This window comes from Penaeus vannamei, chromosome 20 (assembly GCF_042767895.1).
Source record: "Penaeus vannamei isolate JL-2024 chromosome 20, ASM4276789v1, whole genome shotgun sequence".
In the NCBI taxonomy this organism is placed as follows: Eukaryota; Metazoa; Arthropoda; class Malacostraca; order Decapoda; family Penaeidae; genus Penaeus; species Penaeus vannamei.
In genome coordinates, this window is record NC_091568.1 from 3,576,461 (window position 1) to 3,603,960 (window position 27,500).

General features: G+C 37.7%; 2 protein-coding genes across 2 annotated transcripts in view; both read right to left on the reverse strand.

The window, feature by feature from the left end:
- Nucleotides 1-2,122: 2,122 nt before the first annotated feature.
- Nucleotides 2,123-19,512, reverse strand: Rab4 (RAS oncogene family member Rab4). Its single transcript, XM_027373602.2, has 6 exons — nt 19,367-19,512; nt 10,203-10,283; nt 8,752-8,866; nt 8,295-8,512; nt 7,896-7,991; nt 2,123-5,810 (listed from the first exon to the last, which is right to left on the reverse strand). Exons 1-6 carry the CDS (start codon nt 19,380-19,382, stop codon nt 5,680-5,682), a joined length of 657 nt encoding a protein of 218 aa, XP_027229403.1. The 5' UTR covers nt 19,383-19,512; the 3' UTR covers nt 2,123-5,679.
- A 693-nt stretch (nt 19,513-20,205) lies between these two features.
- The window catches only part of LOC113821132 (uncharacterized), a 14,249-nt gene continuing 6,954 nt past the window's right edge, over nt 20,206-27,500 (reverse strand). The window contains exons 3-13 of the mRNA XM_070135726.1: nt 26,576-26,741; nt 26,198-26,331; nt 25,766-25,977; nt 25,301-25,576; nt 24,719-24,869; nt 23,884-24,450; nt 21,806-23,499; nt 21,493-21,622; nt 21,271-21,389; nt 20,803-20,993; nt 20,206-20,577 (exon numbers count right to left, since the gene is read on the reverse strand). Coding sequence (XP_069991827.1) covers nt 20,474-20,577; nt 20,803-20,993; nt 21,271-21,389; nt 21,493-21,622; nt 21,806-23,499; nt 23,884-24,450; nt 24,719-24,869; nt 25,301-25,576; nt 25,766-25,977; nt 26,198-26,331; nt 26,576-26,741 — 3,744 coding nt within the window. The 3' untranslated portion in view covers nt 20,206-20,473. The remainder of the gene's footprint in view (nt 20,578-20,802; nt 20,994-21,270; nt 21,390-21,492; nt 21,623-21,805; nt 23,500-23,883; nt 24,451-24,718; nt 24,870-25,300; nt 25,577-25,765; nt 25,978-26,197; nt 26,332-26,575; nt 26,742-27,500) is intronic.

Sequence of the window (27,500 nt, forward strand, 5' to 3'; positions counted from 1 at the left end):
TATCACAAAGCAAATAAATGCCAAGTTAAAACATAACTGCATCTACTGCCTTCTGAGAATACGCAAATAAGAAAGCAGCATGCTTTCCAGATATCCTAATTCTACTCATTTTATTTGTAACATAAATGGCATGCCTTTTGTTAAAACAGGTAAAGAATGGGGTTCACATACCCATGGCCCTTCATGTAACAACAATTTCTGACATATCTGGGGGAATGTTCTCAAATAAAACTTTCAGAACTTTTATGGGTTACTTGATCCTTCTGCTATTCATGCTCTCATTACCCAAACCATATACAGACTTACTCACACATTTACTCATTCACACTCAGCATCTCATAATTCTCCAAAGAAAAAAAATAAAATAAAAAAATAAATTCTCTCTCAAAATCAAGCCTTACTATGTACTATAACAATACAAAGGATTCAACTGGTTACATAAAATGTCATGTATTGTAATGATTGCTTTTAATTGATGTGAGTGAGTAATTTAACAACAACTTTTGAAAGTATTGCTAAATAATTGAGATTTAATGCTAAAACGAATATCAAATGACAATAAAGAAATTGTGTACATTATATATCAAATGCACAACTAAAAATAATGGCAATAAATCTGATATAAAACCTACATAACCAGCATTTTCTTAGATAATTAAGCAGTTAATAGATAATGAGATAAGGTTTTCGTCATTTCTTTAACAATAGAGCAAAATGGTCTTTAAAATCTACAGCGGAAAATTTTCTTTATGATTATATAATTAATTCTATAATCTGATCATTGCCTAAACATTTAATAAATGCAAAAGATGAAATGAAACACTCAAGTTAAATAAATTAGTGAAATATATAAATAAACACCATTAAAAGTAAAACAATGAGAATTTCTTTTTGTTCAACATAATACTGCAACAGAAAAAAAAAAAAAAAAAAAAAAAAAAAAAAATCTAGCTTATTACCCAATACCTGAAATTAGTAAGAATAACCTACCTAGACAGGGCAAATTCCTTACCGAATTCCTATTTTGAAGATCTGGCACAAAATGACACAATATACACTTTCTGAAGCCTAACCTTAGTATGAGCCACAATCATGAACTTATCGATGTATAAACCATCGGCGCAGGAAACATACAATGCCCACCGTTGTTTTATTCTGTCAATTCTGCTTACGCATAGATAGCTCCACCAGGGTTTAGTCACCAAGGAATCAATCAGCAGGCTTACCCAACCTCATCTGAGTCCTCTGTTCCTTGAATTTTTTTAAATTTATTTCCAAATAACATTTTCATCTTTACTGTTATGTTATTCTTATGATCATTATTATTATCATCATCCTCATCCTTAATATTGTAAGAAAAAAAAAATAAATATATAAATTTTACATTCTGATTCAAATAATGTTATTAACATTAGTAATAGCAATAAAAAATAAACAGACATATATTTTCCAAAAATCAAGGTAGCCCGGCAAGATTAGGTAGTCCAAGTAAATGCCTCCTTCATGGCTGAGCAGTCCTGGATCCATCTATACGTAAACAAAATTAATAAACTAAAATCACAGTGGACAGGGCATGTATTTACGTACCCTCAGAGCAACAACTTAAACCCCATCTTAAGTATGTATTTCAAATATTTACTTATATTTTCATATTCAAAAAGAAAGATGTATTTAACTCCCAACAATTCAAAGAAAAATTATTTATGCCAATGTAAATACTATAAAATATAACCTGAAAATGAGAGGATACAAAATATTCATTTGTACATCAAACACTCATACAGACAGACAGACAAACTGACATACATGTGCCCATATCCAATTTAAAAACACTTGTAAGTAGAGAAGATAAAAGAATCTACAGATTCGTCATTGTTAGCACATACGTCTTTAAAATAATATAGCACATCAAATTACATAACAGAATAACAAACATAAGAACGGGTGAACGCATTAGATTGTTTCAGTGTACCTTTTTTACTTGTATTATTTGTATCGTTGAGACTTTAAAAAGTTTATCTAGGATTCCTGACACTAGAGGTATCTGTCTGTTCCATTTCAGTTCTGTGAATGTTTTTCCTTTAACCTATTCTAACTTCTTACAATTCTTGATTTTTTGCCATTTTCTCAACTTAGCATAATAATGATAATAATAATATTAAAAACAATAATGTACGCTTATAAAGTTTGCCCACAATATTTTTTCTGTTTTTTTTTTTTTTTTCTCCCTTTTCTCTTCTTTTTTAAGTAATCACTTATGGAAATGGTTTAATGCCTGCTAATACAATTGCTACATAAAAACTACTACGTGTTCTTATTAGATTATATGGAAGAAGATCAGGATCCTAGCCTCAATAGAATTTCCTAAGCATTACTTTTAGTGCTAATATAAAACTTGGATAACATCTCATACTTCTTATGATTGTAGTGTCATCCAAACAGAAATAAAGAATATCAAAAGAGTGATTACATATCAAAACAGTTTAAAGCTACTGACACATATTTCTTTGGAAATATGTTCATAATTCCAGAAGCAAACTTCTGAGCACAGGACATTCCAACCTCAATGATATCAATACATTCTATGATACTGAGTAAAAGCTAAATATTTCACGTTAACCACAGGAAAATCATAATGCAAACTGAATGAAATATGAACATCAGCACTTCCATAGAGCTCACTACACGTAGGACAGTAATTAAATTCTCCAAAACACCACTATGATCAGACTGATATCACTGGAGAGAAAGCACCATATCAGAAACATAGAAATGGTGTCCAGCTCATGCACAATAAACACAAATACAAATGATGCTTTATCCCTTCGCATATTCATTTTTCATTTATGTTTTTTTTTTTTTTTATAATTGTATGACTGTGACCTACGAAAGAAGATTCCCTAGTATAATGCTCCATGAAAGCATTTTCAAAATACATAATCTGAAGGGACTGCAGTATAACTTCTCAGTGACTTCAATACCTACCTACAATTCATTATATATAACATAAAGATATGATGACATAAAGTAACTACATCCAAAAATCATTTAAATATTTAGATAGCACTATACACTGAAAGCTAGTAATGTATCAACTTCAAGGATTTTTCCTCATAATTATTCAAACTGTGAATATATAACTGAACTAAATTACTTCAGCACTTACGAGCAAATCAATATCTGACTGGCCATCGTATATTTGGAACTGAACATATGAATATGAATCCTTATTTCATTCTGTGCAAAAACATTGTTGAACAATATGTCTAACACTAGCAAAAGCCACTTTCACATGAGCTGATTAATAGCTGAAAAATCATTCAGGGGCCTTCTCTGGCAATGTACATTTCAAGCATAATTATATAAAATTCCATTGCCTGTTAAATGAGACACTAATCAAGTCATTTCCATTTCTTTTCACTTTCTAATTCATGCATAACATAGCCTTCTCTATTAAAAAACTCACAAATCATATCACAGCAGTTCAAATCCTAGTGCAAAACTTAAGATTACATTGTTCATCTGGTTTATTATAAATTCTTGAATTTGCTAAAGTCATTACCTGGGCATCCCTCACATAACCCACATCTGTGTTTTTTCTGGAGTCATTATAATAACTTAAATCTACCTCATATCTGTTCTGAACCATATAAATAAAATAAAAGAATCTTTCTATATTTGCATAAATATGGATATACTCAAACATTACACACTTTACCTATTATATCTATTACACAGTATGCAACAAAACATGCTTGTCGATGGTGTCATTTATTCTTTTGCGGTTTCTTTCAAAGAAAGATATAGATCAAGAAGAAACACAGTCTTGAGACAACAAATCAAAAGCATAATCACATATATAAATAATTTGAGACATTCACAACCATCAACCCAAAGTATAACAAAATAAGGAGAGAGCATTATTTATGATAAAGTGGCCACACATATACCTTGCATATATGTCACTGCAACACAATATGAAACACAAGCTAGTGTGATGGATAGGCCTCCATTTATAGATTGCTATGCATTATCAAAATCCCATTATAATGTGACATACAAGTGTACATGAACAACTTATTTTTCAACAAATGCATAAATTCACTGTAGCAATAACCTATGAACTACCAGATCTTTCATAGCAATGCATGAAGCCATCAATATAACACACCAATTTCAAGAAATGTGTTGAACTTTTAGTTGAACTTTTAAGGTTTCAATATTACAGTACATTTTAATTCATGTTTAAACACATGATCTAAGAGGCCCCCATGCCTTTAAACAATACTTTATATCCATGATTCACTACTATACATTACCAAGTATTATGAGAGGAAAATTATTAGAAGTACTGGAGGAAATGGTAATATGAGAGAGAGAGAGAGAGAGAGAGAGAGAGAGAGAGAGAGAGAGAGAGAGAGAGAGAGAGAGAGAGAGAGAGAGAGAGAGAGAGAGAGAGAGAGAGAGAGAGAGAGAGAGAGAGAGAGAGAGAGAGAGAGAGAGAGAGAGAGAGAGAGAGAGAGAGAGAGAGAGAGAGAGAGAGAGAGAGAGAGAGAGAGAGAGAGAGAGAGAGAGAGAGAGAGATATGAATCACCTGTATTTTGCATATCTAAATGGTGTAATAAGCATGTACTTACATACTGACCATGGACACTCTGTCATTACCAGTTTAACAAAATAATCTTGCAAATTTCCACATCCTGGAAATCTTCCCAGAGTGATCATAATATTTTCAATACAAATTCTCTCTGGTTTATTGTGAAATCTAGAGATAGGAATTACCATGAACATTGGTCTGTGTGATGCTGATATGGATAATGATAATTAATAGAGAAAAAAAGGAAAGAAAGAAAGAAAAAAAAGAGGAAGAAGCTGACTACTTTTGAGAGACGTTGCTGCATGCGAAAGCAAAAATTACAGCTTTCTCAACATCACCCGTAAAAACGAAAACAGATTATTGCTGGGAAGTAAAATCTAATATCTATAGACTATATATACACGCAAAATATTTTATGCTTATAAGGGAAAATGACTGAAAAGGTAAAATACACAATATGAAAAAGAAAAAGATAAAGAAAAAGAAGAAGAAGAAGAAAAAAAATCTTTGTAAATAAAATGGCATTAAAAATTCTCTGCACATTAAGGCAAACATATTCAATAATCTTTCTAAACAGTCATATTTAAATCATCAAAAATGATAAAGGAAACAATAGACAAAAAAGAATGTTTTCAAAATACTGCATTTCAAAGGGAAAAACAATGCACAGCAAATTTATCCCTGATTAGAAATTGGCCCCAATTATTACTTAAGATAAATGCCAATGAAAATACCCCCTTGCATTCTCTGACACAAAACATAAAACCAACATAAATTTTAAAAAATGAAACAAAATACTGATACCATGTACTCTTTCAGGTTTTCATCATAAACAATTTTAGTGCTGATTACAAGACATTTCTCCACTGCTTGTGATCCACCTCAAAAATAATGCTCTCTGTCATATAACATTCAGAATAAAACATACTGCTAATGCTTTCACATCTGACTGTAGTGTATATCTGTAGTAGTAGCACGTTGCCCTCTGAAGATCTCCACAATCAAACTGGTCAAATTTAAACAATCTTTGCCATAACAAACTCTCATAGGGTCTAAACATACATATACCAACTCATCAACCTTCAAATCCTACATGAGGAACCCATGCACTCGGCTCCAGCTTTCGAGCGCTGACTATTTGCACGGTTAAGGCGGCGAAGAGTGGCATCCCCATACTGAATCCCGGAGCCAATCCTTTCTGGGTCCAGCTCTCCTGTAAGAATATCAGGCATTAAAGAATGCTGTGTACAAAAATACCTATGCCACACCACTCTACACTCTATCAATTCCTGGTAGCATGCTAGATGTTGGGTCATGCTATACAAGGTCCTTGGAGATTTCAATATACCATTTAGGAAATTTTGTTTTCTCTAATATGCCTTTTGATGTTACTATCTTGTCAAAGGGTTAAGTGTTTCCTTCTATTTAAAGAAAATAATAATGAATTGGGTTAATCCTTTAGTAAATGTGGTTATACACAGTGGCTGATGAAAAAAGTACATACACAAACATTTTCATTTTGTTATGTACCCAAATGCTACCTTGAAAAATTAGATGATCTTGTTATGAATATTGGAGAGTCATCTATGGTGAAATAACCTGTTGTCTGCATCAACCCTAAATCAAATCTAAATATTAGTTGTGCTTAATTTGGCACAAGAACAACAACAACAACAAAAACAAAAAAACAAGTAAGTATCAAACAGTAAGTTAACTCACTACCAACAGGGATGATAAACATACATGTCATGCCCACTGTTGGTTTAGATGATAATTTGTCTTTACTTACAGAAAGCTCCACAAATGCTTAATCATCTTTTGGTTAATTACCATTACCACCTACCTTACCTGTTTACCCTTTCTTTGATTTTTGGAAATATTCTCCTTGTTTTATATTGCTATTCCTATTAGCAATTATAATAAAATTATGATACCTATATATAATATTTATAAAAATCAAAACAGCATCAACATGGATAGCATTAGTGGAAGAAAGAAAGAAAAACAAGAATCCTCAAAAGTCAAGGAAAGGGGAAATCAGGTGAGGTCATGAGGTCAACTAACTGACTCTCTTGTGGCTGAGGACTTGTGGACCCATGTATGTGTCAGTACAATTCATGAAACAAACTACAGTGAACATTACATTTTCCTGGCAGCACTGCATTAAATAATGACCTGAAGGATACCTGAATTACTGGAAACTATAAATAAGAATGAGGAATATGCACAATTTATTTCCCTTCCTATGTTCTACAGCAGTGGTTCCCAACCCCATGGTTGCGATCCAAATGAGGGTTGAGATTTTTCATAAGATCACCAAAGAGTCTTAAAAAATAAATAAATAAAAGAATCCACAGTTCGTCACTTTTTGATTTTGAGTAATGTAACTGATTTACTTCAGAGTGACAGCATAAAGATTCTTCTGGACACACACTAACTAAAGAGGCATGGTAATAAAGCACCCATACCCATCCCCTTTGTATGAATAGCTTTTAATGTGGTCACTGGTTATTCCCAAGGTTTAATGCTTGATCCTTGCCATTCATTGTATATCGCTCATTGTATTAATTTATTGAATCATTGAACTTTATCAGCAAAGAGTAAAGGAATGTGACTGCAAGCCGTTGAAGAAAAACATTGTTACTGGACATGGAAGTAAAAGTTAAATTCTTTTTTAACATTTATTTACTTTCCCACTTCAAATTTACTTAAATTCATTGTTTTAGTAATAAAAACCTATATAAATAGCATGAGATAAGCTTATAAACAGCTGCAAGTATAACTAATATGAAAATGGTTGGATTTATTATAAGTTCACATATATATATATATATATATATATATATATATATATATATATATATATATATATATATATATATATATATATATATACATACATATACATACATATACATACATATACATATACATACACATATACATACACATACACATACATATATATATACATATATATACATATACATATACATATATACATATACATATATACATATACATATATACATATACATATATATATATATATATATATATATATATATATATATATATATATATATATATATATATATATATGTATATATACACATATACATATACATATACATATACATATACATAGTATATATATTTTTTCTTTCTTTCTTTCTTTCTTTTTCCTTTTTTTTGTAAATCTTAATTCTGAGGGAATACTGTTGAATGGCAGCTAAAACACACCCTCCTTGTAAATGTTGAAAATCAAAGATTATAGATAGGATAACAGCTTACTAACCTGTCTCAATCTTAGCTAGAATACTCTTAGCACACTTAAGGAATGCTTCTTCTACATTTTCTCCCGTCAGTGCACTGGCTTCCATGAACATTAGTTCTGTGGGTATTAGAAAAAGTTATATGAAAATCAATACTTTAATGCTGTTGCCAGGTACATTTTCAAATTTTCATAATTCACTTTATATAATAAACATAACAATTATATCTACTAAAATCAGTCATGTCTTTTTCTTTTGTCTGACAGGTAAGAATTATGGCCCAAGATATATAGCCTATGCATCTACATTTCAGCATTTAATGCAGCAGTTAGTAGAATCTGCATTCAAATGTACATAAGCAGTTTTAAGAACTTTCCCTATAAGTATCTGAATACACTCCTAATCTCAAACATATAACTTACCATTTTCCTGTGCAAACCTTGATGCTTCCATGAAGGTCACTTGTCGCTCTTCTTCCAAATCCTTCTTGTTTCCCACGCACAGAATCATGATGTTAGGAGAGGCCAGTGTGCGGGCATCTCCCAGCCAGTTTCCAAGGGCATTGTAGCTATCTCGAGAAGTGAGATCATACACCAATAAGGCCCCTGCAGCGCCCCGGTAATAGGAACGAGTGACAGACCTACAGCAAGAAAAAATTCTTTATAACCCATTCTAATATATTCATGTGGTGACCTATCATTAGCAAAAACTTTACATAATATTATGTATAACTTTCCATGAATAACAGTTCTACATAACATCTCAGAATATGGTACATAATACATAATGTATATTCAGTCACTTGAGTAGCAATGTAAAAGACTTGAAAACCTATAAATTAAGCAAAATCCATGAAAGTAAAATAGCACAAGAACTCACCTGAATCGTTCTTGGCCGGCTGTGTCCCATATTTGCAGCTTGACTGACTTGCCTCCAACATTGACAATTTTCGAGCCAAACTCTACGCCAATGGTGTGATTACTCTCTGCCTTAACTAAAAATAAATCAAACTTCATTACATTGAAGTTAAAAGAATTTAAAATAAAGCCACTTCTTCACTATGGTGCCAGATACTATAAATGCATGTGAAGTCACATAATTTGCTTTAAATCTTACCATAATTAATGGTAATAAGAAATAAATTTAGCAACAACGGATATGCAACTGTCTTACTTAAAAGCATCCTGACAATAATGTTCTCAAATGTTAAGCTATCACACTTCCATTTTGCTTGTATCTGCTTAATCAAGTCTTTTCACTGATAAAAATAGACTTTCTATCTAAAAGAAAATTCCAGACAAATCTAGACTACATTATCGTTCCTAAATCATGAACCTGTGAAATAGTTAGATGCAAGTTTTTGTAATAATCATGGATCTTGAGGAAAGACTAAAGGTTTTACTTAGTGTAGTACATAGAGAATACATCATCTAACAAAAGAATTTCAAAATAAGAAGTTATTCTTTTTATGTCCTTTTTGTAACTACAGTAGTTCATTTTACTAAGTTCAGAAAAAATGCACTCTACAAGTCTTTAACATGATATTCAAGATAGATCAAAAGTAAAAAGATAGTGATATATAGTATTGACTTACATGTTGGATAAGGACAGTGGTACCTAAGACTACGGTAATGTACCACGTGTCCGTAAGTGGGATACTTACAAAAGAGACGGACAGAGAGACACACACAAACTCACTCATTCTTGTCTCTAACTCTCAGTCTCTGTCTCCTATTTTCACTATCAGTCATGTCCTTGTCCTTGTATCTTTGTCTCTCTAGCTCATACTTTTACTCTCTGTCACTGTCCCGCACTCTCTGCATCTGCCTCTGTCTTCGTCTCTCTCTCTCTCTCTCTCTCTCTCTCATTTTGTCTCTTGTCTCTAACCAGCACTCTTTGTCATTGCCTTTGCCTCTCACCATCTATTTCAGTCTGTCTGTCTGTTTTTCTCTCTCTCTGATATCCACTGTTGTTCACACTCAATCTGTTTTGCTCTGAACAAACCTAACACAAACATGCAAAATCAGGTATAGACCAATATTCAATTACTCCCCTCCCAAAAAACTCAAAAATATGCACCTATATCTCATGCTGAAAGAAAGCTTGTCTACGGATGAATGTAATACAACAAAACCAAATCATACAACCTTTCTAAAATCAAAAGACAAAGGAGATAGGAAAGCAGTGAAGAATTTGCCATTTAGCCATAATCAATTATATTGCAAGTATCAAATCTGCAACATCTTGTTCCATTTGCCATTCAATCCAATACTCTTCATATAATGATATTGAAATTTACAAAGAGTAACACTACCTTCTCCAATACTTACATTTTCCCTCAATAAACTGATGCAAAAGGCAAGATTTGCCTGTCCCGGCACTCCCAATTACCAGGAATTTGAAAAGAAAATCTGAAATAAATAAACTGAAAATTAATTGATATTCATATACTTTTTTAAACAAGAGAAGTAAAACTAAAATGTTCTGAAGTCTTATTCCTATAACAGAAGTTACTCAATGTGTTTGGCTCTTCAGTGAATTAATATCGTAAGCATATCAAATTCAAACAATTTGTATAATATAATGAAAGTAAAGAAAGTATATAACATAGTCTTACCCAGGTATACTTAAAACAATTATACATTTAGCTAATTTCACGACCTTGACCTCATTGTTTCCAACGGAAGCTATGAAAAGGGCTCAGCATGTTTCAATTTGCCTACATGAAAATATGATAACTATTTAACTTTTATCACTATGGAAATCTTTTAGTTTCAAAATACAAGTGTATATCATATATACATTAAGAATACTGTTTTTAATTTTCTAAAGGCATACAGTAAAATGTTACTTTTCATTATGCATTTATCCGATCTCAATTCTATAAGTATACAATTCCTAAGCTAAAAATTATTCACATGGACAATCACTTAAATACACACACTTTCACAGGTACAGTTGCTCTACTGCTCATTTATTTCTAATATTCATTTACACAATCCAGAAGTTGAATATTACTGAAACTTGTATTCCAATTATATTCATACAGTAAGCACATGACTACCAAATTTGATTATAAAATTAATTTGGCTCAAGTCCTAAATTAGATTACTATCTTAACAGAAACCAAATACTATCTTAGTCTATGAAATATTTTGGCTATGAATGGTAAATCTACAATGTGGCAAAGGTATGACACTCGTACACGAAAAGATGTTAATAATGAGAAGACACAAATCATTAAAGACATTTGCTTTAGTATCATATAGATGGCAGTTATGTTATAAGTATTAGCATTATACACACCTGTGACATAAATGCTAGTATCATAAAAATAAGTACCACATAAATCTGAATGATATTTATATGCATATTCACTTCATTATATATATATAAAAAAAAAGAGTAACTGTACAAATTATGCGTTTGACACATTTTGGAATCCCGAACTGCCAATACAGTCTTCATTAGTATAGAATAGTTGGGTCTCAACATTTATGGTAAGTTATAAATTAATCATATATCAAAAAAAGAAAAAAGAAAAGGAAAAAAGAAAAAAGAAAAAAAGAAAGAAATGAATAAATAAATAAAAATAAAAATTAAATCAGAGATAATATATGAGACTGAAAATACTGTGAAAAAATTATAACGCAAATATATCACAAAAACTATGAAATAAAAATTAAAAGTACAAAGTACTAGGAAAGACATACAATCATCAGATGCGTACAGTATTTAACAACAAATAAATATATATATATATACTCATGGTGCTGTTAATGGTTACTGGCTGAAACAAATAAATGTGTTAGATATCTAAGGCCATACAGCACTATGGTGAAAAGGGTAAATGAGTTAACCATTAGTATGACAAGTGTTAAATGTCAAAGGTTATAGTGTTATAGGATAGTATGATTGGGAAGAGGGTAATGAAGAAAATCAGACATCAGTAAAGGAAAGGGTTAAAGGTAAGGGTGACTGGATAGAATGGGGTGTATCTGTTGTTGGGGAAGCCATAGTAACATTGCTTTACACAAAAACTGGTAAAAGAGCTGTTATGAAATAATCAATGGGTAGTGATGGCTGTTAGAGAAGAGTTTGGGGGATGAGATAAGGGGACTGGGGAAGGAGGTGAAGTATCAGGAGGGGAGGAATCTGGAGAAGGACACTGTTGCAACATAAGGGATTCACTTGAGTATCCAGGTGGGAGAGGTAAGGATAATGGAGAACAAAAAGGAAAGGGGTACATGGAGAAGGAGAGGATGGGGTCTGTTGGGAAAGAGTAGAAAGAGGGGTAGGGGGAACTTGCAGGGGAGGAGAATGGACATCTGCAAATACTTTGAATGTAGAGGGGCTAGGAACAGGGATTTAGGGGTGGATGAGGTAGCGGAACATTTTCTTGGGTCATGTCTGGGAATTTTTGGAAGTCTTCAAGAGTTTCTGGAGGGGATTTGGGTAGGGAGGTCTGAAAAACAGAGGATCTCTTGTGAGGAGGAGAAGAGGGGATAGATGTCCGAGGTGTAGAGGAAAAGGAGGGTGTAGGAGGGTGTGGAAGGTGAAGATGGAGCAGAACGTTTAGGTTGTCTGGTGAGACGGGTAAAGTGAGGGGGAGGAAGGGTAGGAATCAATAAAGTGGTAGAGATTGAGTATCTGGATTTAGAATGGAAAAGGGATTTGACTGAGGGATAAGAAGAGTACAGGTAGGATGGTTCAGGGTAGAGGGAAGAGATACTGGGGGAGATGCAGAAACATCTTGTGGAGATGAGGGGGGAGTGCAGAGCAAAAGATTGTTTTGGAATAGGAAGAGAGAGAAAAACTTCATTGTTGTGCTTCCTGTCTTGCTTCACAAAGAGTGAGGCCTGGTTTGAATCTGAGAACTGCTACCTTACATTCAAGCTTATCAGCATTGTAGCTCCTATAAAATGCATCTGGCACATGTACATGACTGAAAGGGCTTGATCAGGCTGGACACACTGGGGGCAGAGGGCTGTGGACCGACAGTGTTTGGCTGGGTGGCCAAAACGCCAACATTTCTGACAATGACATGGAAAGAGTCGATATGGTTGGATATGGCAGGACAATCCACCATATTAAATTCATTAGGGAGGTCATGTCTACAAAAGCTAATGTTGGTAATACTGACATGGAACTTATGCTGGCCTCTGGGAGGAATAGTGTAGCACTGTACTGCTACTGCATCATAATCAGCAAAGCAGGTAGGTAGGTAGTTTTCACAATTTGACCAGATCTTGTCATATATAGGACAATCAGTCAGGGGGATAGAAACAGTTCCAGTACAAGTATTAACCCATTAACGCCGGTTTATTTTGAAGCCGAAAATAAAAGATTCCGGAAAAATCAGCATGCCGGGCTGGTCCGGACTCTGCCTGCGCGCCAGCCGCAGCCCGCTGCTGCGTCGGAGTGCGAACCCCAATACAGTGTCACACTGGCGGGACGCCCGACGATGTTCATTTTTTCGGGTGTCTCATATGTGGGACACCCATCGTTAGTGGGTTAAGAGAGAGGTGAGGTTCGGCAGAAATGGGTTTGTCAGTAGGGTCAGTTAGGCTAGATAGTGTAAAAGCTTGGGATTCCAATATAAATGTGACTAGGAGTGAATGACCGGAGCAACTGCGAAAGGTAACTTTGCCTACTTGTTTTTGGAGGGACTGTTGAGAGAAGACTATTCTCAGAGAAGGGAGTATGGGGGGAATCACAAAGAATCGATCCCAACTAGCTGAGTCAAAGAGAGCACTCAAAAGGTTTGCAGCTACAAGAAGGCATGCATTCTGGAGGTTGAGTAATAACCTTGGTGGGTGGTTTAGATTGGATCAAGTTTTCAGTTAACATTGTGGAGGGGGTACTAGTATCAGTGGTCGGAGCCATGGTCAAAGGAGGGACAGGGGTCGGAAAACCATCGAAATCGAAATCAGATAAGCTAGTTGATGAAGGGGTAAGCCTTAATGCCTCTATTATGGGAAAAGATTCTTCATTACTGGCCTTGATGAGCCTGCATAAAATGAGAAAAGGAACAGTCTACCCCTTATGGTCCCCATTAGGTTTAAGGGCTATGCAACTGACCAAGGGAATACTGTGCCCATGGCTCCCAAAGGCCGTTCATGACTGGCATAAAGCCAGCCTTTCATCCTTTCAGCAGGGCTCTCAAACCTTGGGAATGGGATAAAAGAAGGGGATGAAGAATATACGAAAGGGGAAGGGAGGAGAAGAAAAGACAAAGCAATATTAGTTGAGGCGAGGGCTGAAGCCCAAAGTAGGGGAAATCCCCTACCTTGGGATCCAGTCTCTGTCTCCTAAGCCTCTCCACAACAACAAGCAAGGTTTTGGGATACTTCATGCTGCAACAGGCAGCTGATTTTATGTATCAATACATATCCCCTTTTTTATTGAAGAGCAGATTTATTTTTGTAATTCAAACCCACTACTCACAAAATGAGATCATTATCATAGCCTAGTGTAATATAATGCATACCTACATAATAAGTGCAAAATCACGTACTATATTCATGATTAATTCAACCTATTTTATATAGTGACACTGACACCAGCATCACGAAGTGCACGTGGAACATACAGTGATGCCACCGTTGTTGTCATAATTCCATTGGATTTTAGATGTTGCTGAGTGATACTGTATTCTGTACTGGATCTATTGTTAGACTACGTACACTGCCCTAGAGATTTTGTAACTCCACCCACCATCCTTATTTCCACCAATCATGTACATCAGCTAGATATGCCTCACCCCATACCCAAAATGAGGAAATATCATTGGTAGATTCTACAGGGGGGCACTTCCCCCTCCCTGGTTCATTCCTTGTCCTCATAACCCCCCCTCTCTCTCTCTCTCTCCTTCACTTCTCAACAATTTTACACCAAATTACACGATTTCATATTTGACAATCTTTGCATCTGTCTCTCGCTTTCTCTCTCTCATATGTGCGTGCATGTGTGTGTGTGGGGGGGGAGAAAGAGAAAGAGAGAGAGAGAGAGAGAGAGAGAGAGAGAGAGAGAGAGAGAGAGAGAGAGAGAGAGAGAGAGAGAGAGAGAGAGAGAGAGAGAGAGAGAGAGAGAGAGAGAGAGAGGGAGGGAGGGAGGGAGGGAGGGAGGGGGGGTGGGGGCAAAAATGTAGACCCAAACATGAGCAACATGCGACTTTTAAACCACTAGAATAAACGGATTAAAGTCCCATTGGCTAGGTCCTGGTAATTTCATACCTGCCCATCCTTCAGCCACTATCACTTATACTCATATAACATTGGTAAATGATAAATAAATTCTCAATATTTCTTTGTCATTACTGGCTATTTTTGTAGAGCAAACATGTTTTCTTAAAATATTGAAACTACAGTTATATATGGGCATTCAAAATAGGTATGATGTCCTTGAGCACTTTCTTGTAATAAGGTATTATGATGGTTTGAGCACATAAATTGGCCTTGCGAATAATGGGACCAGTACCATCTAGCACTAAGCTACCATGATCAGAAAACCTATATGACATTTATGAGCAATCTAGGAATGTAACCTTTATGAATATTGGGGGCCTACTATATCCTTCATATGAATAGAAAAATACTGTAATATGAAAAAATAATTCCTAATACTTCCATTCATAAATGCCAATAACCACTGAAAAATCCTTGCAAGCACTAAAACATCAACTGTTAGCTAAAGTACTGTCACTACTCTGTGCAAACAGACCTCAACCGTGTATATTTTAGAAAGGTCAAGTTTGTATAATTGTATATATTTGTATTTGTATATATATATTGCCACTATTATATTAATAATAACAATTTAGTTTGTTCCATTTGTGACAATGGTTATTCTGTTTGGTATGACAATCTGTCTGTTTATTTTGCTTCGAAATAACCCAATGTTAACATCAACTGTTAGCTAAAGTACTGTCACTACTCTGGCAAACAGACCTCAACCGTGTATATTTTAGAAAGGTCAAGTTTGTATAATTGTATATATTTGTATTTGTATATATATATTGCCACTATTATATTAATAATAACAATTTAGTTTGTTCCATTTGTGACAATGGTTATTCTGTTTGGTATGACAATCTGTCTGTTTATTTTGCTTCGAAATAACCCAATGTTTAAGGAGTGGCTGTGATTACCATCCACTGGCAGCAGGGGATTTGAATGCAGGTCAACAAGAATGCTTATTGTTTGGGGTTCAGGAAGTTTGACTATTTGAGGCTGTTCAAAGCTCATTCTTGTATCATGAAGGTTTGTGTGGAGGTGCTATATTGTCTCTGGTTTGGGATATTGAGTACACCAAATAGAGTTGTACAACCAAATATTTTGTCCAAAACATAGCATCTGGAAACTCAATCAGTGATGGATGCAGGGATGCACTGAGATTGAAAATGTCATTATTTTGATATAAACTTTTAGTACTTAAATAATCAATTTAATTTCTCAATCATGTATAATAAGTCTAACATTGAATTATTTTACTCTATTTCAATACTTCATCAAAATATTTTACAAAACTCCCAGTAGATGTTTTCATAGAATTCATTATCTAATGAAACAAAAAGACAGGTATGTTTATTTATTACTTCAGATAATTAAATGCATGTTGATAAAATATAATACTTTGAAAATGATATGCAGCTTTATATTACTGTTTCTAATCTTTTAAGCACCATGACAACAATATGGCACCAATTTTGTTGTATACCTTGTGCTAATTCTCCCAGCGTGGCAAGAATTCTTTCACTCCGAGCTGAAATTCCCCTCAGTCTTATGTTCCGGCAGATAGAGCCCATACAACTATACTTTGGTGATGCACGATGATGATATATGGAGGGACTTTTGGACATGGGAAAAAAGAGATAGCTAAACCAGAAGTGGACAACATCATTAATAAATGATTTTTCTTTTAAATTAAACTATGATCAATGATTATGTCGCACATACCCACAAATGTCCAGCTTGTTTAAAGGAGGTTACCATGCAGATGAAATGCATCAAGATTGATTGTTGCTGACTATCTGATAATTTCAAACACAAAGGATGATTCATTGTGCCATGAAGGGCTACGGCACGGTGAGCTGTTGTAAATACTAAATATGTTTCTATAAAATCATGAAGAATATGATGTACTTCTAATGGGACAGGAGAAAAAAGTAAAAGTTGAATGAGCTGCTAGTTGCTCTTTACTTATTAAGAGTGATCAAAAGTCACATGGAATTGAAAAATCTAGAATTTAGCTACTATACTCTGACACTATAACCAGGAATGGTAATTTTACTCAATAGTTTCACACAGCAGATTGGCCACTCTCTTGTATTCAAATATATAGAAATTATTGCATGGAAACCCCCCTAAACCCCCCAAATCTCCACATTCTTGGCCCTGATAGCAGGGGAAGGTATGTAAAGTACCAGGGAATTTGCAGGGTAAAATATGAATAATGTACATAGAATTGGTCACTATATTCTCTAATGCTGTGGGCTGTGCCCTTTGTGACCTCCCCATTGGAGGCTGTTGTCCACCAATCACCGCCTAAGAAAACAAAGAATGCTCCACATATTCACGACAGGAGAAAGTGTCAGACTGACGCGGCATCAGGTGCTCCCGCATGTTGGTCTTAAGCTCTACCCTACTGTGAATATGTGGTAGATTCTTTAGGCATCTTTTTCAGCAGTTACGAGAAATGCAACACCTCTTGAGCGACAAGAATCGAGCAGACGGTTAACTTTAATCAAGTTGCCAGATGCATTCCTTCTACTTTGGATATTTCATGCATATTCGTACTTGTATTGGATATCTATAACACCGCAATACCCAGCATTAGATATCAAAAGCCATCTTGGATATCATATTCCAAAATACTGTGTACTTGTTGGAAATATAACCAGTACATTAAAATAGCAAGCCGTCAACAACGATCATTCCCATTACGTCACAAATGGGCAGAGCTTAGAGGCCAGTCTCGCCTTCGATCACGAGACAGCTATTGGTATTGTGGCGCATCTCGCAACACCCTAATTGCCACCGGAAAAGATGCCTTTTGTCTTCTATTGCGGGGGTTGGTGGGTGGCAGGCCCCAGGAGAAGGGTTGCAGGGGGCACAGCCCCCTGCATTAAGGAATATAGTGACTGATTCTGTGTATTTCATTCATATTTTATCCCATAAATTCCCTGGTACCTTTCATGCCCTCCCCTGCTATCAGTTCCAAGACTGTCACTAGTGGGGGGTGGGGTGGGGGGTCATCACAATAATTTCTATATATTTGGACTGTAGAGAGTGTTAGAAATCCATTGATATCAAAATTGCTGTGATCCGTCATGCAGAACTATTGTGTAAAATTAACCAAAAGACATCATTAATTAGGTAACCATTCCTAAGCTCTAACTAGCTAAAATATGCAAGGAGGATGGCTGTTGACCTTCCTGCCACAGTGCCTACAAAGCATCAATGTAACCATGATTACTGTACAGAGTATGTCATGTGGGCGAGTATATTGCAATGAAATTTGATTTTATAATTGGAAAGAATCAGACATTTTACACAATTTGTCTTTTCATCAAGTAAAATCTCTACTTCAGTTCAATCTTCTCGGCAGAACAAAATAAAATCAACCCTTATTTCAATAATATACAAATCATATACATTATGACCAATACATGTTTCTTCAGTAAGAAGAAGAAGAAAAAAATAGCATAACTGAATTGCAATAAACATTTCATGGCCATCATAGCCCTGGGTATTAATTTCAGGGGTATGTCAAGTGAATAGAATTGGGAAAGGAAGAGCTACAGGAAAAAAATGGAATTTCTCTAATTTTATTAGGAATTCTGTTAACCCTATCATGTCTGGGCCAGAATTTCCTGTGACATAATAATTACACAATATAGCCTTTCTGGCTGGGAAGGTGCTGTGTACAGCCAGCCCACATGCTCACTCTCTAGAGCGAGTTATGACGTGTATACATGTCATATGTCATGACGACTACAGGCATGCCCCTCACTAAGGGGTTAACAAGTGTTGCAGTTACAAAAGTGCTGCCTGTGTTAAGGTGAATGATTATTTCCATTCTAGAGTGATTTTTAGTCTTTTGGTAAAAATATGAGGAGGGAAGCAAGGTTCAACTATTTGATGGGGGTTTGATGCTAAAAGGGTTAACAACCATTGCATTGGACAATATTTACTATTACCTTATCCCATCTTTGAAAGAAACAGTTTGACAAATTCGTGTAATTATTAACAATATAAGACTTGTCAGAGGAAAATTCTAAGCTTCTTAAAAATTCCACCCACAATACAAGTGGACGTCACAATAATCTGTTTACTTAATATTAAATCTATTACCTTCGTGGGAACCTTAAAGACGAAGAAAAATTTCCCTCAAGAGTTTTTACAACGCCTTTGATAAAACTTTATCTATTTCTACAACTAACCTCATTATTTCAAATATATTACCATAGACAATCATCGATATCAGCTCTTACCATAGGATTCCGACATGGTGTGTGACGGAATATGAGAACTTATTAATCAGTGCCGAGAATACGTAGAAATGCAACCTTAAAAATGAGAGAAAATCACAAGAACTGTCATACAGTGTAAACATTCCCCGTCTAGAACAGGGTCACGCAAGAGAGATTTCGATTGTCTTGATATTCAAATTTCAAAATATCAGTGCCTAGAACTTCATTGTCAAATGTATATTCTTGTAGTTTTATTTTAAAAGATGTATTTCAAGTGGTAAGTAAACAAATGTTTTCCCGGTTAAATTAAAAGAAGTTGAGGTTGATTTCACGTCTCTGCGACACGGGAAAGGTGTGGTGAGAATAATACCCAATTTTATGATTACGGAAATAGATAACTCAAGTTTGACTATCAATGTATTATAACAGTTTTTACTATCCATTAATCTATAAAGCTGCGAGATCTAGAAATCCCAACAGGCAGGAAGGATATTTCATTTCGCAAGAAACGTTTAGTTACATCACCTTCAATCAATACCTATAGTGTCTTTACTTTCCATACAAGTAATTTGTACTTTTTTATCGATATGTTTTAGCACCGATATCTCATGGTTAATGGCATCCATCAGTATAAAGTCAAAGGGTACGGTATCTAAATTTATATACGCAGAGTACAGTCCCGGGTAAAGGAAGACGGAGAAATACATACATGCGTTTGTTCTGTACCCACTGACATGAAACCTTTGTTCAATGTATTAATTATAACGGCTGCATGTGTGACTCTTCTCACACGCGCAGTGTCTTTCTCGCGTTATTTTTAGAAGTATAAGGGGTTTTCGTGTAAAAATGAAATACGGAAATCTACAAACTATTTTATTATTTCAAAATAAGTTAATAATGCATTGCATAAATAAATAATTGCCTAAATTACGTTTTCAATTATCACAAACCCTGGCATTGATGAATTCTGAACATTATCTCAAATCCAATACCAGTTCTTATAATACACATAGTACATATTGTACTTCACATATTCAAAGTGCAAATACTTCATTATAGATACCACTGCTTTAAACAGTTCTTGGGCCAAATTCTGGTTAACAGTTTAATTAACTAATTTACGGCGTTTCATCTGAGGGAGCTCTGGCGGGCGTGGTCTTTCTCCAAGGGCGTGTCCTTAAGAAGATGACGGCAGGCAGGGTGTAGGGCATTTCCAGGTACAGTACAGTCCACTGTGGGTTACAAAATGATTGTAAGATATAATTTGTAACGAAACTGATAGGTATGGCGATGAAAGAGAAAATATATATCCCAACAGGTAAAGTCCTACTCATTAGCATCAATATAACCATCCATAAAATCATAAACAAAATTAGATGAGTAAGATCCCGCCCGTTCGTCTCTCCATGCGACGCCCGACATTGATCAGGCGGGTCGAGCGGCTCGCCTCGCCTCACCTTCCACGCAGGGCCCCTTGCACAGCCTGACCTCCGTCGGATGGGCCCCTGAGCACCGGGCCGGCGTCAGGAAGCGACCCGCAGCCAGGGGCGACGTTCCCGCAACCAGGGGGAGGCCGCATGCCACAAATCGACGCTGGATGCCCAGACCGCACCAGTCAGAACACGCACTCCATGGACCCACTACCCATCTGAGGGGAAGTTAAATGTAAGTCGTTATCGGTTGAGATTGGAGTGGCGAACTATGCATTTTGATATGCATGAACGAACGTGTGTGTGTGTGTGTGTGTGTGTGTATGTGTGTGTGTGTGTGTGTGTGTGTGTGTGTGTGTGTGTGTGTGCGTGCGTGCGTGCGTGCGTGCGTGCGTGCGTGCGTGCGTGCGTGCGTGCGTGCGTGCGTGCGTGCGTGTGTGTGTGTGTGTGTGTGTGTGTGTGTGTGACGGAAAGAATACTGAATGAAATACTTACTTGGGAATCGAACAAGGGAAAGTGTTGCAGGACTGGTTGAAGGGCGAGAAGGAGTAAGGAAGGCCGTCGCACAACTCCTCCGAAACTTCGACCTCTGGAGAGTCCATCTTGACACACACCTGTCAACAACGGGCATAATGCTGTTAAGATGTTCACAACTACGACTGTATGGCGGTAATCGTATATACAAGAAGTGGTTATAGATATGTATTTAGAATTTACCTGGGCGACTGAACGCGTCCCGCCTCCACACGCGCGGGAACAAGGGCTGATACGAATAGCGCGTGTGTGGGTGGGCGCAGTGGCAGCTACTACAGGCGCCTGATGATGCCCCTCCCGGAGATTGGCGATTCTTTAAGGGGGAAGGGAAGAGGGCCGTGTATATATTAAAGACTAAAAAATGGCATGATAAATGTTTCTTTAACAGGCAATATTAAAGTACCTGTAATGTATATGAATTCCGCAGTTATCTCAGAATACAATCAGAGTTGAATAAATATACAGACAATTATAAGCATTAACGAAAACACCTTACCTTGCAAACGCATTACGTTGATGACCGAAGCTTTCCTTGAAAAGATGTTTATCCTTCAGACGTCCTTTGGGCGTTGGCGCGTCCTTCGCCAGGGATCCCATGAGCACAGGACCCAAGAAACTGTGCAGCAAGTGTGACGGGATGGAGAAGTGAAGACCTGATCCGGTGACGTTGAAATCTTCCACAGAAAAAATGGTATTGCTCTGGTCTTCCTCCGAGTTGTCTTTGGCGCTCTGGTCTTCCTCGGGATTTTGAACAGGTTTGGTGAAGGTCTGTTCTGAAACCGCGTTCGTTGCAGTCATCGGTACTGAAGGAGGTTCTTCAACTGGGTTTTGTTTAGTGGTACTTGATTCAGGAGTAGTAGACTGTTCGTTAGTAGATTTTTCCGTGGTGATTTCCTCTGAAGATTGTTCTGTGGCAGGTTGCTCTATTGCCACCTCTTCGACAGTGATTTGTTCCCCTGTGGTTGTTTCTGCTGCGGGATGTTCAGTAGTGATTTCCTCTGCTGTGGTATTTTCTGTATGAGGCTGTTCTATAATGGTTTGTTCAGTACCAAGCTGTTCTGTTAAGATTTGTTCTGCAATAACTTGTTTAGTAGGTGGCTTTGTAGTAATCAGTTTTGTATCAGGTTCTTCAGTATTTTGCTCAAAAGCAGGTTGTTCTGTGGCAATTTGATATGCAGATGTTAGTTTTTCGACACGTTGGTCTGTTGTTAGTTCTGCAACAGGCTGTTCTGTGGTACTCTGTGGTGTATCAGATTTTTCTATGGACATTTGTTCAGGCAGTTTTGTGGGGTTTGGTTCTGTAACAGGTTCTGTAGTGGTTCCCTCTTCTACGGAAATTGACTGTGTAATGGCTTGTTGGTGCTCCATTGTGGCCGGTTCAGCTGTACTCACTTGTTCTGCAGTGGCATTATATGTAAGCGAATATCCCATACCTAGGGCTGGAGTCGCTGCACTTGTAACATTTTCCGTTGTGAGTGGGTGAACGACTTCCACATTGACAGTTGGGGCCATTTGCTCAGCAGACATCTGGAACATATTTGTCGCATGGGTAGTGACATCATAATCACTGCCTTGGTATGCAATGACAGGAGACTTTGTAATGCTTTTTGTAGTGATAGGAGGCTTAGTGACGTCCTGTATAGTAGTAGTGGTCGGTGTCTCTTGGTATGTGGTAGCAATAACCTCTTGGGCTTGCTGTATGGTAGATGGGAGCGGCTGGACTTGATGCGTGGAATTCTGGTTGTCTCCAATTTCATTCATGGTAGTAGAGACATTTTGAAGACCTTGGATGGGGGTGAGTATCTCCTGACCTTGGCTAGCATGGGTGGAATGTTCAACTCCGGTGAAAGTCAAGCTCTGCTGTAGTTCTCCACTAATAACATAATCAGGAATTCCCTCAGTTATGGATGAATTTTTCGCTTCCTCACCGTAGGAAAGGTTTTGAGCGCCGTCACTCAAAATAGGACCGTGATTTTCTCCTCTAACCTGGGAATCCTGCATTTGTTTACTTTCTTCATCATCCAAAGAATGTTCGTAAATTTCGGCAGTGGTGTCCAGATATCCAGGAGTTTGTCCAGCAGGGGCTTCGGGCGAGTGAGGGTTGCGGTTGGGGTAATTGCCGCAGCCGATATAACGGTGGAGGAAAGGAGGCATGAAGTGACACCGGTAAGGCATAGGTATGTTCGCCAGCTGCGGAAGTGAGAGGAGAATTATCAGGACGTGATTAGACAAAAATGTGTTTGTTTGTGGTTGTGACTTTGACTGTGAGTGTACGTGTGTTTGTGTTCGTTGTATGTGTCTGTACGTGTGCGTTTTCTCACAGTGTGTGTATTTGTGTTCGCTGTATGTGAGTGTGTGTGCGTTTTTTCGTAGTGTGTGTGTGTGTGTTACTTTAGGTTCGCTGCATGTGTGTGCGTGTGTGTTTTCGCATAGTGTGTGTTTGTGTTTGCTATATGGGTGCGTGCGTGAGCGTTTTCTCATAGGTTTTACTTTTTCTGAGACTTTATGAATAACAATACGGAAGTAGACTTAAAGCATATAAAATAGATAATACCTTTTAGGAGATACACTTACCTCACTAGGAATGGTTGCCAGTGGAAATTTTTCTTTCTTCACGATGTTTCCATCTGTTTCTTCAACACCACTAAACGGGACGGGCTTATTAGCGGGTCTGTTGGGTCTGTTAGGTCTGTTAGGAGGCCTGTTGGGGTTGTTAGGAGGCTTGTAAGGGTTGTTAGGAGGCCTGTTGGGGTTGTTAGGAGGCTTGTAAGGGTTGTTAGGAGGCTTGTAAGGGTTGTTAGGAGGCCAGGTAGGTTTGTCAGGGTTGCTAGGAGGCCAGGTAGGTTTGTCAGGGTTGCTAGGAGGCCAGGTAGGTTTGTCAGGGTTGCTAGGAGGCCAGGTAGGTTTGTCAGGGTTGCTAGGAGGCCAGGTAGGTTTGTCAGGGTTGCTAGGAGGCCAGGTAGGAGGCCTATCAGGGTTGCTCGGTGGGCTGGGTTGACTGGGCGGTCGGGTTCCGCCTCCTCCTGCCCTGCATTGGCCTGCGACGCACACTCGGTTGTTCCCGCAGGAGGTGCCGGGGAGGGCCGGGTGGGTTCCGCGGGTCGTCACGCCGTTGGTGCACATGAGATACTCACATATACTCTGTTATGGGGGATTCGTTGTCAGCTTTGTGGAAAAGGGTCCTATTTTCTGAGATAGGATTGCGTGCTATTGATATGAATTGTCTCAGTTGAATGTATAGATATTGTTTTTTTTTTCTTGTCGAATAAAAGTCGTTCGAAAGAAAACACTACGAGAGTTCATGACGTACACATAAATAAATACATATTTTTCAAATATCTATAATCAATACAAACATGAAGTGAGGAAACAAGGACGATTTAGACAGAATATTTGACAGAAAACTCACCCTTTTCGACGGAGTAGCCCTGTAGCTTGTGCCAAGTGCCAAAGCACACTGTTCGTCGGCTGTGTACCTCTGGCCGGGAAGTCCTCCCTGGGTATGGTCTAGGCCTCGGTACCCCTTGCCATCTTCCTCTCTTTCTAAGCATGTATCATTCCTAAAAAGAAGGGGTATGATACAATGGGAAAAATAGCTCATTCGTGCAGTTTGTTGATGTTTAGTTATAAGATTGTAAGTCCTATTTTTCTTGTTTACTTGTGTAGGGTCTGTATTTAAAAGTTAGTAAGAAAGCTAGCTTCCCCAGAGTTCGTCCCGTGGAACTATTGATTGATAATTGACCCCATTTTTCAGTCAATCTAAGTTTTCTCTTTTTATAATCCTGACAAAGAGATGGTCAACACACAAAATTTCAATTCATGCGTCCACCCACACATAAAAACAATAACTTTGGATATTTGGAATTCGCTTTTCTCTCTCTTTTCAACATAAATCATATAGACAAGCTTTCCACACTTATTTACTTTCCATGGACGATAAAAAAAAATAGTCATTATAAAATATCAAGAAGATTATTTGACAAATGCTTACTTGAGGAAGGCGCTGATGGCGTCCCGCGAGCAGTTGGACCAGTCGAAGGTCTCCTCGGAGAGCGACTGGCCCATGATGAAGCCCTCGCTGGGGCAGCGGGCGGCCGCCCCCTCGCCGTCGTGCGGGACGCCCATGGAGTGCGCCAGCTCGTGGGCGGCCACTTGGACGGCCTTGAAGGAGTTGGCCTCGACCACGGAGCACGACGTCCGAGGATGGCACAGGCCGCCCACGAAGGTCACGCCCAGAGAGTCCTTCGTCGTCTCGAACAGTTCCTTCCTGAGGAACAGAGCGAAAGCGGGTCCTTACAATGCCGTCGTGAACCATGTGCACGGTCAGTGCGGCCAGATCTCTCCCCTCGGCATGCGCCACAGCCTCCTCTGGCTCTGTCTGGGGACCCTCCGAAGGAACTACAGATTTCAGACCTTTGTGACGTGAAATTTCCACGGTGTATGAGAAGCTACTCACCCTGTCAACATCATGGCGTGGTGCCAGTACCCGGGATCGCCGCGCCCGGGCTTCCTCTCGCTCGCCCACTCGCAGAAGTTCAGCAAGTTACTGGATGAAAGGCCGTTGGTGTTGAAGGGCGTCGCCCCCTTCTCAGCCCACACGCCCACCTGCACCAGCTTTATCTTGAACTCCACGCCCTCACCCACGGCCTGTTGCATGAGCTTCTCGATCTGTGAAGGATTATTCGAGTTTAAAAAGTTAATCAAAGTTATGGGATATATATTTTTCCTATTACTAGACACTACTAGTCTTAGTGGCAGATAATCCCGCGTTACTGCTTTCTCTCTCTCTCTCTCTCTCTCTCTCTCTCTCTCTCTCTCTCTCTCTCTCTCTCTCTCTCTCTCTCTCTCTCTCTCTCCTTCTCCCCCCCCCCCTGCACTCGATACATACCGCCAAAACGCCCGTGGTGATGTATTTCTCGGTGGCGGTGAGCGGGTCTTCGGGGTAGAGGTCGGAGAGGTGGTTCAGGAGGGCGTCGTCGGAGAACACGGCGAGGCGCAGCACCCTCTTGCCGGTCGCTTTATCTGATATCAACAAAGTATTCATTCACTAAAAAGAAGTCAACGCGGAGTATCTTCAGAATACTCCAACGCCCAGAAATGCGTTTTAAATGTACGCAACGTTTTACATGTACGCAAAACGGGGCGATAATCAGTGGTCGTAAATTAGTAATACTAATGATAATAAGGGTAAATAATGATGGTAATGGTATTTATGAATGACAATAGTAAATCACTCAAATTCATCGTAATCCTTGCAGAACATTACCTGGAGTAGACGCGCTCTCATTAGTCTTCACAGGTAACTGGTTCTGGAGGATGAGCATCTGGTCCTGTGGCAGGTCATGAGGGCCGTCGGGCTTGGACAGCTGTGAGAGTAAGAGCTCCAGGTCGATGACATTGCTTTTGAGACGAGACTCACTCCTCTCTGCTGTCTGGAATGAGGATAAAAGGTTAATTACAGTTATTGTGTGAAGAATACGTTGCTTGTGGAGTACTTACTGTTTGAGCATAACTAGATCCAAGTTTTCAGTTGTTGATTGTTTTTTATTCAGATAGATTCCTCTTTGCCAAACGATCTTTTGAGAGAAAAATACAATAAAAACTAAAACTACCTGATTTTCCTCAAGACGTATCTTCCATTATCATGTAAATTGCATATGAGATTCACTGCACTGGCTGACGGACAAGAATTTCATCGTGTACTTTGGTATACAGAAAACATCACGTGAAAATATCTCTATCATTTTATACTTGTCAATATGAAAATATGCGTTGAGTCATTCACATTTGTAAAATAGTCCAGGAAGTTAGTTATTATTGGCTTACGCTTCAGAGCATTTTTTTCATACTTTAGCCTAATAAATGAATATAGCGCCTCGTATCCCTCCTGAATCATAACAACAATGCGTGAAATGGATAATAACTTTTTATCAAGCAACATTAAAAATGACAGAAAAACCCACAATACACAAACTAGATTCATTAAAATAAGTGAGACAACAGTTTCGGAATCGTCCTCCATTCCATCTTCGGAAGATAGAATCGAGGACGATTCCGAAGCAGTTGTCTCGTTTCAATAAATCTAGTTTGTGTATTGTATATTTTTCTACCATAGTATCAACTCGGTAAAGTGTTTTTTGCATGCAATATTAAAGATAATAGTGATCAGAATCCAAGATCAATCTTAAAAC